Source organism: Sinocyclocheilus grahami, unplaced genomic scaffold (assembly GCF_001515645.1).
Source record: "Sinocyclocheilus grahami isolate Dianchi unplaced genomic scaffold, SAMN03320097.WGS_v1.1 scaffold465.1, whole genome shotgun sequence".
In the NCBI taxonomy this organism is placed as follows: domain Eukaryota; kingdom Metazoa; phylum Chordata; class Actinopteri; order Cypriniformes; family Cyprinidae; genus Sinocyclocheilus; species Sinocyclocheilus grahami.
Window position 1 is genome coordinate 1,053,459 of NW_015505644.1, and position 16,348 is coordinate 1,069,806.

Here is a 16,348-nt window from a genome sequence, read left to right on the forward strand (position 1 = left end):
TGTGTGGTGGCTCTTGATGCCTTGACCCCAGCCTCAGTCCATTCCTTGTGAAGTTCACTCAAATTCTTGAATTGATTTTGCTTGACAATCCTCATAAGGCTGCGGTTCTCTCGGTTGGTTGTGCGTCTTTTTCTTCCACACTTTTTCCTTCCACTCAACTTTGTGTTAACATGCTTGGATACAGCACTCTGTGAACAGCTAGCTTCTTTGGTAATGAATGTTTGTGGCTTACCCTCCTTGTGAAGGGTGTCAATGATTGTCTTCTGGACAACTGTCAGATCAGCAGTCTTCCCCATGATTGTGTAGCCTAGTGAATCAAACTGAGAGACCATTTTGAAGGCTCAGGAAACCTTTGCAGGCGTTTTGAGTTGATTAGCTGATTGGCATGTCACCATATTCTAATTTGTTGAGATAGTTAATTGGTGGGTTTTTGTTACATGTGAGCCAAATTCATCACAATTAAAAGAACCAAAGACTTAAACTACTTCAGTCTGTGTGCACTGAATTTATTTAATACACGAGTTTCACAATTTGAGTTGAATTACTGAAATAAATGAACTTTTCCACGACATTCTAATTTATTGAAATGCACCTGTATACTCTAAAGCATAATTATACAAGAATATTTGACTGCAGAATGCTGCGATTGACCAATCAGGATCAAGTATCCCTGAGAGCAGTGAATGAAAAAATCGTGTGCATGTTCGTGCACAAATATTGTTTAATATTTGCGTAAGCATATAGACTGAATAATGGCTAAGTCCCGACAGCACTATTTGCTCTGTTCCAAAACCTAGTTTGCTGCCTACCTATAGTATAGAATAGTTCACCAAAAATTTAAATTCTGTCATCAATAACTCACCCTCCACTCCACTTCGCGCAAAAGAAGATATTTTGAAGTTTTGAAGATATTTTGAAGAAACAGTTGGCAGTAGCCATTGACATCAATAGTATTTTTTCCCCTATGGAAGTCAATGGCTACTTGAATACTATGGAAGTCAATGGCTACCATGAACTGTTTGGTGACCAACATGAAAACCAAATAGTTAATGGTAACAGTACCAACATTTGAAGAGTATTGGTAAGCAAACAGTTTATGGTAGTCATTGACTTTCATAGTATGTAAAAAATACTATGGAAGTTAATGGCTACTGTCAACTGTTTGCTTACCAACATTCTTCAAAATACCTTCTTTTGTGCTCAACAGAATAAAGAAATCATACAGGTTAGGTACAAGTGAAGGGTGAGTAAATAAAACACAAAAACAAGTTCTGTGTGAATGGCCCTTTAGGGGTCGTTCACACAACGCAGTTTTGCATTCCACTTTGCATTGTTTTTCTATCTGAACATGCACTAGATGGACGTGTTTGTTGCATCATCTCATGCATGATACACCATCCTAAAAACACAGCGTTTCAAATTTTAAAAACGACTCTAGTCTATCCTTTTTTTAAAAAGTCCACTGCACTCTGTCTCATGTTTTTAAACCCAAAAACGTATTCTTTGTGAACGGCCACTTAGAACAGTGGTTCCCAACCCTGGTCCTGGAGGCTCCCCGACACTGCACATTTTGCATGTCTCCTTACTCTGACACACCAATGTCAGGTCTTGGAGTCTCTACTAATGAGCTGATGACCTGAATCAGGTGTGTTTGATTAAGGAGACATGCAAAACGTGCAGTGTTGGGGTGCCTCCAGGACCAGGGTTGGGAACCACTGACTTAGAAGATAGCTGTCTATAGGCTCACTAGCTTTTGGAACTCAATTTCATAAGAAGTCTTGTTTCCCTGTTCATTATAATAGTATAATAGTGTCTGCCGTTCAAACGTTGACATGGGCCGTATATTTCAGGCTTTCAATGAAATCGACATGGAGCCTCATCTGGAATGTACTTATGACCACATAGAGATTTACGACGGTCGGGATGGGAAGGCACCCAGCCTCGGACGATACTGTGGCACCAAGAAACCTCAACCGATCATATCCTCCGGCAACAAGATGTTCATCCGCTTCTTCTCTGATAACTCAGTGCAGAAGAAAGGCTTCGAGGCTTCCCATGCTGCAGGTGAGCACATCCATCTGTTAAATACAGTACCACTAAATACTGGAATTATAAAATAAAACAATAACCGTGCAGTGCTCTGCTCTGCTCTGCTGTGTCATTAACAACAGGCCATGGTAAAATCACTGAAGCACATGGTTCAAATGGCTTATTGCTTTTTAAAAATGACACCAAAGTTCAATAAATAATGACTTTTTCTAATATTAATAATTAAAAAAAAATTTCCTTAAGCAGTATAGTTCATCAGCCAAAATGTTGAATGTTTATGGCAGCCAAGAATTTTTTAAAACGGTTTTTAAACTATATTTTAACTGTTTACTATTTTGTTCCTAGACAATAATGATAAAATATGGCTTGAATGGTTTGTGATGGTTGCAAAATTTGCAATTCAAGTTCAGATTTTCAAATTCATATTTCATATTCAATGTATATTTAATATATTCATATTTTAGAGATATATTTTCCCTTTTATATTAATGCTGAGTTTTACCCAGATGGGTTCGTGTGGGAACTGGAGGACATTTGCAAGTTGATGAAAAGCTAAAAATTAATTAAAGCATAACATTTAAATATTTTATTTGTTTACCTGTGTATATTTTGACAATTAACCAACATTAGAAAACCATGAACATGCGGATGTCTTGTTAAATTATTGAAATATTAACCTAAAATTTAAGTGTCAAAGGGGTTTAGCTGACAAAAAAGTTTGAGAATCTCAAATGTATAGCATGTATTTTTAGTACATAAAAATGTAAGTATTCTGTAGCAACTCTCTGATGTTTATATCATTGAGTGCTAGTCTCAGCCACAAGTCTGGTTACTAGAGACTATTGACTTGCAGTGATATGCTGAGATGCTGAATGCACCTGTGAATGTTTTTTTGGAACGTGAAATGGTCTTTCTCACGTTCGTTTCCTTCTCTTCTCCAGAGTGTGGAGGCCGTCTGAAAGCAGAGGTGAAAACTAAAGACCTCTACTCTCATGCCCAGTTTGGTGATAATAACTACCCCGGGGCGTCCGACTGTCAGTGGGTGATCACAGCAGAGAAGGGCTACGGCGTGGAGCTCATCTTCCAGACCTTCGAAATCGAGGAGGAGGCCGACTGTGGCTATGATTACATGGAGCTGTTTGATGGGGCGGACACCAAATCACCCAGGCTAGGCCGCTACTGTGGATCAGGGGTAAAGCACCGATTTAGATTTACTGCATAAAATCAACAAACATCAAAATACTCCTGCATTTCAGGTCAGAAGTTGTGGCAACAACTTGTGATAAAAGTGATTTTTAAAGGGGTAGTTTGACGAAAATATTCACCCTCATGTCATTTCAAACTCATAAAACGCAAATCATCTTTGAAACTCAGATCATGATATCGTGAGAGATTTCTGCCTCTTCATTGAAAAGTCACTTCCACCTAAATTTTGACGCTCCACAAAGATAATAGATCGTAAAAGTCATCTATATGAATCAAATGGTTGGGGTGAACTATACCTTTAACTGGCAGTTGAAGCCCACAACATCAAAACCTGAATGCAAATAAGTTCAATCTAAGAAATTCCAAGCAACCAATCACTCAGCACCAGCAGTATTCTTTGTGAATTAGTGCAGCTTATCATGCAGAACCACATTTATTTGCCCTTTCTCACTCAAATTACTTTGTTAGGCTTGATTGGTTGCTACGAGCCGTCGGACATTGTGTTCACTGGCCCTTACAGTCCCGTTTTACTTTGCTGTCGATGACCCGATTACAACAGACCTGTGGCCCATTTTTGGGACACAATCCACCACTTCAGAACCATTGCCTTACAGGATAAACAATGATCTTTGAAAGAGGCCGTTAGGGATTTTCCTCATTTCTAGTTCTGGAGAGATACAAAATCTCTGAAACATACAAATCATACAAAAATCGCTGAAACAGTAAGAACTCTGAAGTGTGTGTGTGTGTGTGTGTGTATGAATGAGATCAGCTCTGTAGGTCACAGAACAGCATGATTACATTTACTTCAGTTCAACGAGAAGGACTGATGCTGAGTTTAGACAAGGTAAATCGGATGATATTCTGATACTGCGATGGGTGCAACCTGCTTATCGACCGAGAGATTTGTTTAAATTGAACCAAGAGGATGTTAGACAGTGTGCATTTGTCTCAATCAAGTTTTGGTAGCTTGCCATTTAGAGCATGCTTTTAATCCAAAGCAACTGACAATTTACTAACAGCAGGGAATATGTCCCTCGAGCAACATGAGCTTAAGTGTGCTGCCACATTAGGCTGTCACAGCCCAAAATAACCCATTTAAGCTCGGTCAGAAAAGAGCCACTACACAATGGAAACTACTCTGAAACCGTATCAAATGCTTTGAGGTTTAGGTTCTTATGTGAAGCCCTATAGGTACTTTTCACTGTCTACATAGGCAGCTACCTTCTAAAGCTCCAAATAAGTTCAATCTAAGAAATTCCAAGCAACCAATCACACAGCACCAGCAGTATTCTTTGTGAATTAGTGCAGCTTATGCAGAACCACATTTATTTGCCCTTTCTCACTCAAATTACTTTGTTAGGCTTGATTGGTTGCTACGAGCCGTCGGACATTGTGTTCACTGGCCCTTACAGTCCCGTTTTACTTTGCTGTCGATGACCCGATTACAACAGACCTGTGGCCCATTTTTGGGACACAATCCACCACTTCAGAACCATTGCCTTACAGGATAAACAATGATCTTTGAAAGAGGCCGTTAGGGATTTTCCTCATTTCTAGTTCTGGAGAGATACAAAATCTCTGAAACATACAAATCATACAAAAATCGCTGAAACAGTAAGAACTCTGAAGTGTGTGTGTGTGTGTATGAATGAGATCAGCTCTGTAGGTCACAGAACAGCATGATTACATTTACTTCAGTTCAACGAGAAGGACTGATGCTGAGTTTAGACAAGGTAAATCGGATGATATTCTGATACTGCGATGGGTGCAACCTGCTTATCGACCGAGAGATTTGTTTAAATTGAACCAAGAGGATGTTAGACAGTGTGCATTTGTCTCAATCAAGTTTTGGTAGCTTGCCATTTAGAGCATGCTTTTAATCCAAAGCAACTGACAATTTACTAACAGCAGGGAATATGTCCCTCGAGCAACATGAGCTTAAGTGTGCTGCCACATTAGGCTGTCACAGCCCAAAATAACCCATTTAAGCTTGGTCAGAAAAGAGCCACTGCACAATGGAAACTACTCTAAAACCGTATCAAATGCTTTGAGATTTTGGTTCTTATGTGAAGCACTTTTCACTATCTACATAGGCAGATACCTTTTAAAGCTCAATGTATACCTCATTTTTGACACAGTGTGCACAATGCAAATTTTATCATCAACATAGTACAGAGATACAGTACACACATACATATTACATATTTTGCACCTTAATTTTTATTTTTTTTGTTCACAAGGTGGCGACACTGACCCGGCCCATTGTTTCAAAATCAAAGAAGAAATACAGAACTCTAGTTTAAAGAAGTAAAAAGACACTTTTATTGGTCAGAAATTCTGGAGAGAAAAAGCACCTGTGATTGCGCACGCCATCAAATTGAGTATATAACTGTGTTCCAGTGTACCTACACGCTAAGCATTCACATCAAAACTGAGTTGTACTTTGGACTCGAGGAAGCATCCACACCAAAAAATAAAGTGCCACTCAAATAGCCCACAAAATACTAGAACTAGAACTCATGGTTCCAAAACATTCAAATGTTAGCATATTGCTAAGCTAAAGACTACTCTTGTAAGCACAAATATTGGATGAATTAGTTCATTTTTAATTACGTGGAACTACTGTTATTACTTTTCAGTATTGAATAAGCTATTTCTGTATTTAAAATATATTTTTTTGTAGAAAATTTTCAATTCATCACAGTGGATTATGGGATTAGCCAAAACAAGGTATCCTATATAAAAAGATAATTTTCATGCCTGCTTTTTGGAACAGCTTTCACCTTCTGACTTGTGGTCTTTCTGACTCCTGTTAACCCAATGCTGACTCACTCTAGACCAGGTGTGTCCAATCCTACTCATCGAGGGCCACCGTCCTGCAGATGTTAGTTCCACCCAACTCCAACACACTTGACTAGAAGGTTAGTGACCCTGCGTTCCATTCGGAAGAGCTCATCCCTATGCCCTAATCCCTTCAAAGGGTTTACCCTCCGGAGTGTGAGCTTTGAAGGGTTGAAGGGTGTAGGGGACCAAACAACAGTTTCTTGAAGTGCCCTTCTGCGTCATCATCACGTGCCCACACGGAGGTGCCGTCATCATGCAAGAATCTGCGCAAAGGATCATGGGAGCCCCAAGTGTCCATCAGTTGTACCCTTCGAAATCCTTCATTCCGATGGACCCTTTGAAGTGGCCAGTTTTGAGCACTTTGGTTTGGAACGACCCTTCAATATGGTGGCCATGATTGTTTTCATGAAGTGCCCTTCGGAGGGCGATATATCCCATTTGGAACGCACCATGAGTCTGAAGACCTTGATTAGCAGGTTCAAGTGTGTTAAATTAGGGTTGGAGCTAAACTCTGCAGGACAGTGGCCATCCAGGAACAGGTTTGGACACCCCAAGTAGTTCCCAAACAGTGGTTCCCAATCCTGCTCCTAGAGAACCCCCACATTTTAGTTGTTTCCATAATCAAACGCACCTGATTCAACTTATCAGCTCATTAGTGAAGACTCCAGGACCTCAAATGTTTGTGTCAGATAAGACAGACATAAAAAATGTGCAGTGTTGGGTTCTCCAGGACCAGGATTGGGAACCACTGCACTAAAATGTCAATTACTAGGATTGATGAGGTTGTATTGATGTAATAAAAGGGAATTTGTTCTATCTAGCCTACTCACGTCTTCCTCCATCTTTGTGTTTCCAGCCTCCAGAAGAGATCTACTCTGCCGGCGACTCCATCGTCATCAAATTCCGCTCAGATGACACCATCAATAAGAAGGGCTTCCACGTGCGTTACACCAGCACCAAGTTTCAGGACACACTCCACTCCCGTAAGAAGTGACCCCTAGTGGCCGGGAGGGGCCGTGCAGGGCCTAGGGGGAAGCGAAAGGGTCCCAGGGGGAGGGCCTCGCCCATCGCTCAGAGCCACCCGGCCGCCAAGAACACCCAGACTCGACGGACCAGCCGCAAGAATGCCAACCGCACCTCAGTAGTTCACAGGGGTTCTGGCATACCCTACTGACTGTGAGGAGTAAAGCCATTCCGCAGTAGACCTTGTTTTTACCTTTTTTTAATTATTACATTTGGGGCAAGATGGGGAGGGGGTGGAATGTATTCAGTTGCTGGATACCAATATAGGGGCGAAATCAAGGGTGGGCGTAGTTGATCGGATACTGGAACCCCCCTCCTTTTTTCACCTTTCATGAGCCGGGTGTGTTGAAAAACACAAATACACTAAGGAACTCCTGCAGGAGGACCAGAGCAGTCAACCAAACTCACCAAACCAGTCATCTGTGCAAACCGTAACTTTGAGATCCTCAGCTGGTATTTCTAGACAGATGATCAAAACCGCAGGAAAGTAGTAATAGTAAGTTGCTGATGCATAAGAAGTTTTAGCAGCACCAGAGTTCTCATTTAAAATGGTTGATTTTATGTGGCCATTATGACTAGGGTTCAAAGGCTATTGCAGTTTTCTTTCTCTGTGAATTTGCAGAGTTGATTCGATTTGCTTAGCGACTATAGTTTTTCATCATTTTCACTATGAACTTGAAGACCCGATACTCCATTACAGTACATTAAATGCTTCCATATTTGCTCAAAACTCTGCTAGTACAATTTCTTATCCCCCCACCCACACCCCTTAGGAACCACTTTACATGGCCAAACACTGAATAATAACCATATGATTTGCCCCCTCACATGAAAAGGTTCCCTCCAGCTCAATGGAATACATTACTGTGTCTCCCACTGTGAGGAAACGTGCACAGAGTTTTTTATCTGATCCATAGATTACCTCCATTTAAAACTAAGAGTTTAGAGTTGCTCCTGAAGAACCTCTCTACAGATCTTCAAAAATCCATGTCAGTCGCCACCTCTACAGAATTATAATGGCTTTTGTGTGAAACTACAGTTGCAATATGGATAATTCATCGCTTTCAGTGGCCGCTTGACATGAAGTGCAGACATTTTGAGCTTGGCTCATTCATTGGGGTAAATTGAGTGACTTAAGATTTCTATTATGTGATTAGCAGAGCGGGAAAGTACTAGTGTACATTGCATTGAAATTTCTCTGGCTGTTCGCATTTTGTGGTAAGAGTGAATAATTGAAATGCATGCCTTGCAATTTTACCTCGCAAATAACACTTGGGTCTTAAAACTGAAATATTCAGTGTGTCAGATGTTATTTGGTTCAAATAAAAGGCCAGACTCATAAGACATGAATCATTTTCTCGGCTTGAGCAGTAAGTTAATGCATATAATCAAAACAAAAATTATATGTATGTGGTAACCCTTTAGTTTAGGGACCAGTTCTCACTATTAACTAGTTTAACTTGTTTTTTTAACTTGCATTTTGGCTGTTTATTAGTACTCATAAAGCACTTAACCATATTTTAGATCAATTAGTCCTACCACAAACCTTAACTTAAAAACTACCTTACTAACTCTAAATACTAACTATTAATAAGCAGCAAACTGGGAGTTTATTGAGGCAAAAGTCATAGTTAATAGTAAGAGTTCCAATATTCCTGGTGTGGAGATACACCCTGCATTCCATTCGGAAGGGCTCATCCCTATGCCCTAATCTCTTCAAAGGGTTTACCCTCCGGAGTGAGAGCTTCGAAGGGTTGAAGGGTTGAAGGGTGTAGGGGACAAAACAACTGTTTCTTGAAGTGCCCTTCTCACGTGCCCACACGGAGGCGCCGTCATCATGCAAAGAATCTGCGCAAAGGATCATGGGAGCCCCAAGTGTCCATCAGTTGTACCCTTCGAAATCCTTCATTCCGATGGACCCTTTGAAGTGGCCAGTTTTGAGCACTTTGGTTTGGAACGACCCTTCAATATGGTGGCCATGATTGTTTTCATGAAGTGCCCTTCGGAGGGCGATATATCCCATTTGGAACGCACCATGAGTCTGAAGACCTTGATTAGCAGGTTCAAGTGTGTTAAATTAGGGTTGGAGCTAAACTCTGCAGGACAGTGGCCATCCAGGAACAGGTTTGGACACCCCAAGTAGTTCCCAAACAGTGGTTCCCAATCCTGCTCCTAGAGAACCCCCACATTTTAGTTGTTTCCATAATCAAACGCACCTGATTCAACTTATCAGCTCATTAGTGAAGACTCCAGGACCTCAAATGTTTGTGTCAGATAAGACAGACATAAAAAATGTGCAGTGTTGGGTTCTCCAGGACCAGGATTGGGAACCACTGCACTAAAATGTCAATTACTAGGATTGATGAGGTTGTATTGATGTAATAAAAGGGAATTTGTTCTATCTAGCCTACTCACGTCTTCCTCCATCTTTGTGTTTCCAGCCTCCAGAAGAGATCTACTCTGCCGGCGACTCCATCGTCATCAAATTCCGCTCAGATGACACCATCAATAAGAAGGGCTTCCACGTGCGTTACACCAGCACCAAGTTTCAGGACACACTCCACTCCCGTAAGAAGTGACCCCTAGTGGCCGGGAGGGGCCGTGCAGGGCCTAGGGGGAAGCGAAAGGGTCCCAGGGGGAGGGCCTCGCCCATCGCTCAGAGCCACCCGGCCGCCAAGAACACCCAGACTCGACGGACCAGCCGCAAGAATGCCAACCGCACCTCAGTAGTTCACAGGGGTTCTGGCATACCCTACTGACTGTGAGGAGTAAAGCCATTCCGCAGTAGACCTTGTTTTTACCTTTTTTTAATTATTACATTTGGGGCAAGATGGGGAGGGGGTGGAATGTATTCAGTTGCTGGATACCAATATAGGGGCGAAATCAAAAGGGTAGGGTGGGAAAGGTGGGCATAGCTGATCGATACTGGAACCCCCCCTTTTCTCACCTTTCATGAGCCAAGAGTGCATTGAAAAACACAAATACACTGAGGAACTCCTGCAGGAGAACTGAGCAAACTCACCAAACCAGTCATCTGTGCAACAGTGGGATAGAGGAAGTGAGAAATTAGTGAAGCAGGGGCATTCAGGACGGTGTTCCTCGCATGTTTTCCAACCTTGCAACTTGAGATTTACCGCTGCACTGTGGGGAAACAACCGTCTCTTCTTGACATAACTGGCATTGCTTGTTCATAAAGAGTCTAGTAGGCCATTGTGGGCCGGTTTCTTTGTCGTTACTTGAGCAAATGACACTGTATGTCACAGAGATCCATGTGGTACAGCTAGAAGGAAATGTGGACGTAATGGCACCAGCATTTGTAATAACTCGATTTTCCAGGCCAGTAGTCCAGAAGGTTCCCTGCCCAAAATTATCACTCTCTCGAGGAGGTTTTTTAGAATCAGTTATCACATTAAAAGACCAATAAACAACACGTGGCCCATGTCTGATGGCTGTTAAATGCTTTTGCATAAAAACAGGATGGTACGGTGGAAAATGCTTAGATTTTGTTAGATTAAGCGTACACTTTTTTTCAAGGTCTTTATAATGTGGTGCTGTCCTCGTAACACTCTCTCTGTGCATCGCCAATCATGAACAAATTAGGCACAATCGCATGAAAATTGGTGGGCCCTTTTGTGTCCTGACATCCCATAGCTGTATTCTTTTATTTTCTTTTTCAGGCTCTTTCCTTGCAGTCCATGACCGAAAGTTTGTTTTCAAATCTAGCATCACAAGTGTAAGGACCTCAGTCAGGGTAGTCAATGTAAAAAATGTAGATAAGCGGTAGTTCAGCCAAAGATTCTGTCATCATTTACTTCAAATTTGAGTAAATTACTTACTTCTGTGAAATACAAAAGATACATTTGAAAGAATGTTTTTGTCCATACAATGACTCCAAATCAACATAATGTTGGACCCCATTGACTTTTGTTGTATGGACAAAAAAAGTCTCAATATCTTTCTGTGTGTGTTCTGCAGAAGAAAGAAAGGAACAATGCCATTTGAGGTTGAGTAAATGATGCCAAAATCTTCAGTTTTGGGTGAATTATCTCTTCAAGACCTAAACCCTAATGAGAGACCTATCTGTCTCGTTTTCGATACAATTTTAAGTTAAAACCTGAAAGGACTGTACTTTTTAGCAGTCCTCAGATGTGCTATTGCTAGGTAGATGTTACTCTTACACCGCTGACGATGGGAAAACTGTTAAAACTGTCAAATGTTAATTTGTACCAATAACGTACCTCAGCGTGTGGAAGTGTGGTGGGATGGTGCTATTTCAAATGAATCCTGTGCCCCAGTCCTTTCAGTCACTCTTTCTCCCTTGATATCCAGTGTCGGTTGGGAAAAGAGCATGTTTGATGTCAAATCTGTGTGGAATAGTGCTGAATAGCATGATCTCCAGGGCTGATCATTTGATCTGAAGTGTTAGCGCAGTCCATTTCCAGGATCACCCCTACCTCTCTCGCTTTCTGTCTCCTGCAGAACCCCTTCAAAGGCTGTTGACTTGGTCTCCTCTGTCTCAACCGCTCTTTTCATCATATAATATAATTTCACACCTGTTTGCCTTCGTGGATTTACCTAAAGCTCTTTTAAATCTCAGGTTCAGGATATCTGATTGTTGTTACCCACTGAATCATTCCAAGACACTAGATTTTAATCGTTGCAGGGCTTGGTTACTGTTTGACTTGGATGTGTGAGATCCAGGAAGGCAAATTATTAGGATTATGGGATTTAGAGGACACATTTTGGGGTTTTAAAAGGTTTTAGACAATGCCTTCCATCTGAACCTTGAATCAGTTCACCTCAAGCCACGAGTGCTGTGACCAAACAAGTTGCTCGATATACGATCTTGCAAGCTTACCCTCATATGCTCAAGATCGACCAACTTCTATCCTAGTTCTTCAAATGGATTTTATTTTGTGTGTCTAAGATACCCAGTTTAGCATCTCTGTATTTTAATATGCTTCCTAGCATAGCTTTTTAGAGTAGTGGAGCACTTGTACATTTTGCTAATCGAAGCACATCCTCCTAAGCATTATTAATGTTTTTAATGCCCATGTTATTCTTTGTTAGAAATAAAGTGTTTTGTGGGCGAACGCGGGCTTCAAATGATCTGTTTTAGCACGTTACCTCAGCATAAATAGTTTATGCTTGATTTATTCACCCTGACTGGCCTTCCCACACAAGACTTGGTACATGTTTATGCATTTTATCATATGTATGTAAATATGTATTAATGTATTCAAAGTACACTAAACCACAGATAACTTGATGAAGGCTATGTGTAATTGCAGACAAAAGATGCAATTTATTTATATTGTATAGCTAATTTTCACCTATGTATTGCACATAGTGTTAACAAGTGCATCTATTTCATAAAATGTTATTTTCATTTTGAAATGCTTCATCACATTTTGTCTTGTAGACTCAGGAATTATTGACTGACCATTTAATTAATTTAATAAAGCCCCAAATATACCAATTAAGTTACAGTAGTTAGTACTATGTTAGAGCAAATTCAAGGCAAAGTGCTCTATCATGTAATTTTGAATGCTTTCAGTGATTTTTTTTTTCTGATATAACTGGTGTTGTTCAACTAGAAGCTGAACATTGAAATGAAAAGTCCTACATGTATTAAAGGCGTTTCATTGGTTGCTGATGGTTTCAAGGTCTTGAGCTCACATTGAGGATGGACTTTGGCTCTCCTGCTCGTCTTGGTGACACTGGATTTCTAAATAAACCACATATCAGTATTGAATTTGCTATATAACAGATCATCAATTATGAATGGTCACCACAGTGCATTATTAATGCCTATCTACCGTTTCCAACATTAAAAATTAAGCTGAATTGATGGGAAGAGCTAAATAAAGTCAAGCAAGTGTTTTAATCATTTTGAAGTTGGTGAGAAATCTCTTACCAAGGAAGATGTGCACATTAAGTATAGTAAAAATGTAGTGGGAAAAATATATATGTAATTATATATACACCTCAATTCTATAAATAATTGAGGTATAAAACTTTGTATTTTTGATTTGATTGTAATGTAAATATGCTATTTTACCTATGATATACCCATAAACAATCATTTATCTCTGTCAATAAGCCGTTTTGGGGTGAATCTTGCGTAAACTGTCATGAAATGCCAGGGACATATTTGACCCCAAAACTGACTAAAAGAAAAAAATTGTTTTACATAAAGAAAATAAAGAAAATTTAACCAACCACTGTCAGTAGCTTATGACTGTAATATGAATAAATTGTATATTTCTAATAATGTTTATTGTACTAAATACTTTTTTGATTCTTTTACCACAATATTTTTTTTTATTGAGTGTATTTTTTTACTTCATATTGTAGTTATTACTATTTATAGACATATAGACTTTGGGGAGAAAAAAAATGAAAATTAATTATTTAATAAATTAATTACATTTTCTTGATGCAAAACAAAAGTTAATTTTTTTAGGTGTACATTTCACCTACTGATGCCAGCATGTATTCTGTGTAACTGTTAATGTGTGAATTTATCAAAAAAAGAAAAGCCGATAGAGCTGTGAAGGTGAGCTGAAATCCTGCATTGGAGAGCTTTTAGGAGGACAGCGAGTGTCTGTGGCTGTAAGTGAATTGCTGCTGAAGTGCTGTATTATTTCCAGACAGCTGGTTAAGGGTCAAAATGATCAAGTCGCCTGAAGGTAACCTGCGATCATTGTAACTTTGTGTATATGTTTTGAAATACAGATAAATGGCAACAATCAAAAAAGATGAAGACAGAGTGACAGACGGAGTTAAGTGGATCCGTTTGGTGTGCAAAAAACGAATGCAAACAGTGGGTTTCACTGGGAATTTAACAAACCACATCAGAAGCATAACATCACTCGGCAGAACTCAATATTTGTTTCACCAGAATCTTACAAAACCAGCATGAAATTCACCATGATTTTACACTTTTATCTTATAAAAGTCCAGACGATACCCTTAACATTTCACAGACAAAAAACAAAACTCTTTTTAACATGTTTTTAAATACAACTAAGTGCCTAAGCAGTACGATCTGTACTGCAACCCTCTTCATTGGTTTTGGACAAAACCAAACATTACAGTAACCTCTTACATTAAGGTAGGAAAATGTTGGCTTTTGTGTTCTTTAAAGTCAACATGAAATCAGAAATAGATCCTATTTTCCTAGTTTCCGGTGTTATTGAGCATGTAATTACAAATAACACTCTTGTGGCAATTTGTAATTATTTTACGTTTGGGGAATTTCCAGCAGCTTATATGTTTTTGCACACATATACGTTTTCATATGATCTGCTTAAGTCCCTCTGATGAACAAATTAGGGGTGAACTTTCATGTTCTTTTTCGAAAACTTGTACATATTTGCACAATTAAAATTTAATTTTCCTAATGAGATCGTCAAAAAAAAAATATATATATTAGTGCTGTCAAACGATTAATCACATCCAAAATCAAAGATATATTACACACAGATATATTATGTAAATAAAAACTTATTTTGATGCGATTAATCATTTGAAAGCACATGTCATTTTTCTCAAAATCAAAGATATATTACACACAGATATATTATGTAAATAAAAACTTATTTTGGATGCGATTAATCATTTGACAGCACATGTCATTTTTCTTAGTTTCTTTTTTAATATTTCTTTTTAGCTTTTATTGATATTTATTTCAGTTTTTGTTTTAGTAATTTTAGTACTTCCACTTATTTTCAGTTACTTGACAAGGAAATTTAAGTTATTTCATATATTTATTTCAGAGTTACTGTTGTAGTTAACACAGCTTTTTAACAATCTTTCAATCCGAAGACAAAGTGATACATTAAAATACTCAGGAGGGTGAACATGACTTTTTACTAATCAATTCCCGATTTAAACATGGCAGTCTTGTGGAGAATTTGTACGATCTGATTCATAATTTGTATGATCTTTTTAGGGATGGACCATCATTCCTTTTTTCTAAAAAAAAAAAAGTTTTTCTACAAATCACATTGTATTAATTTCCACCTGGTAAAAAGTTTTCTCGTGATATTGGGTTGGATAAAACAAATATCCTGCTTCACTCAGAAATGTCACCTTGCAAAAGTAAAATAGATTTTGAATGCCATTTCATGTTGACTTCAACCAAAACGTGCAATAGGTCTTCTAGATTTGGAAATCAAATAATTCACTTCAACATAAAACACCAACTCCATTACAACATCCTTCAAGGACGATGAAAAAGTATCTTCATCTTACATGTTCTTTCTCCTCCAGTGTTGTCCTGCTGTCACACACGAGATGAATTCACAGAATTCATGTTCTCCTCTTCTGAGACTTCAGGGCCTCGTCACGCTTGAACCGAAAGAAGACACGTCCTCACCACCCTCCGAGTCACTCCAGTCCAGGTTGTGAATAAAATACAAAACACCGAGGAATAGTCAGCTCTTTTAGTCATACATTAACATTAAACACAAGTCCCTGACAGAGCGATTCTTGATAGTTCTTCACCTAAATGTGTCCGACATCATTTCCCACATCTGCTACCTTCATGCAGACTGTAAACTCTTCACATATTAGGGTTTCCTAATTTATAACAGTGTGCCATTTACAGTGGTGGCCAAATTTATTAGAGCACTAGAATTCTCACGAGCTAAAAAAAAAAGGTTTTTAGTCAGTTATTTCTATCTTTTGCTGTAGTCTGTCAGTAGGAAATATCAGTTTACATTTCCAAACATTAATTTTGCCATTACTTGTAATAATCCAGTGAGATTTTTGTTTGTCCCTCTTGAAAAAAACAGCATATGCTGGTTAGGTATGTTTTGACGCTGGGATGCTGGTTTAATCTGGTCCTTTGCCAGCACATGACCAACATAAACCAGCAAAAGGACCAGCAAAGGACCATCTCAAACCAGCAAAGGACCAGTATAAACCAGCAAAGGACCAGCTTAAACCAGCAAAGGACCAGTTTAAACCAGCAAAGGACCAGCAAAGGACCAGTTTAAACCAGCAAAGGACCAGCATAAACCAGTAAAGGACCAGCATAAACCAGCATCCCAGCGTCAAAACATACCTAACCAGCATATGCTGGTTTTTTCAACAGGGGCTCCACACAGAGTTCTGATCTCACTATCATCCAGTCTGTCTTTAATGTAAACTGATATTTCCTACTGACACACTACAGCAAAAGATAGAAATAACTGACTTAAAACCATTTTTAGCT

At 39.2% G+C, this 16,348-nt stretch overlaps 1 protein-coding gene across 1 annotated transcript in view; it reads left to right on the top strand.

The window, feature by feature from the left end:
- LOC107553124 (bone morphogenetic protein 1-like) overlaps positions 1–7,538 on the top strand; it is a 90,723-nt gene extending 83,185 nt beyond the window's left edge. The window contains exons 17-19 of the mRNA XM_016235245.1: positions 1,851–2,064; positions 2,991–3,241; positions 6,959–7,538. Coding sequence (XP_016090731.1) covers positions 1,851–2,064; positions 2,991–3,241; positions 6,959–7,096 — 603 coding nt within the window. The 3' untranslated portion in view covers positions 7,097–7,538. The remainder of the gene's footprint in view (positions 1–1,850; positions 2,065–2,990; positions 3,242–6,958) is intronic.
- The last annotated feature ends 8,810 nt before the right edge of the window (positions 7,539–16,348 follow it).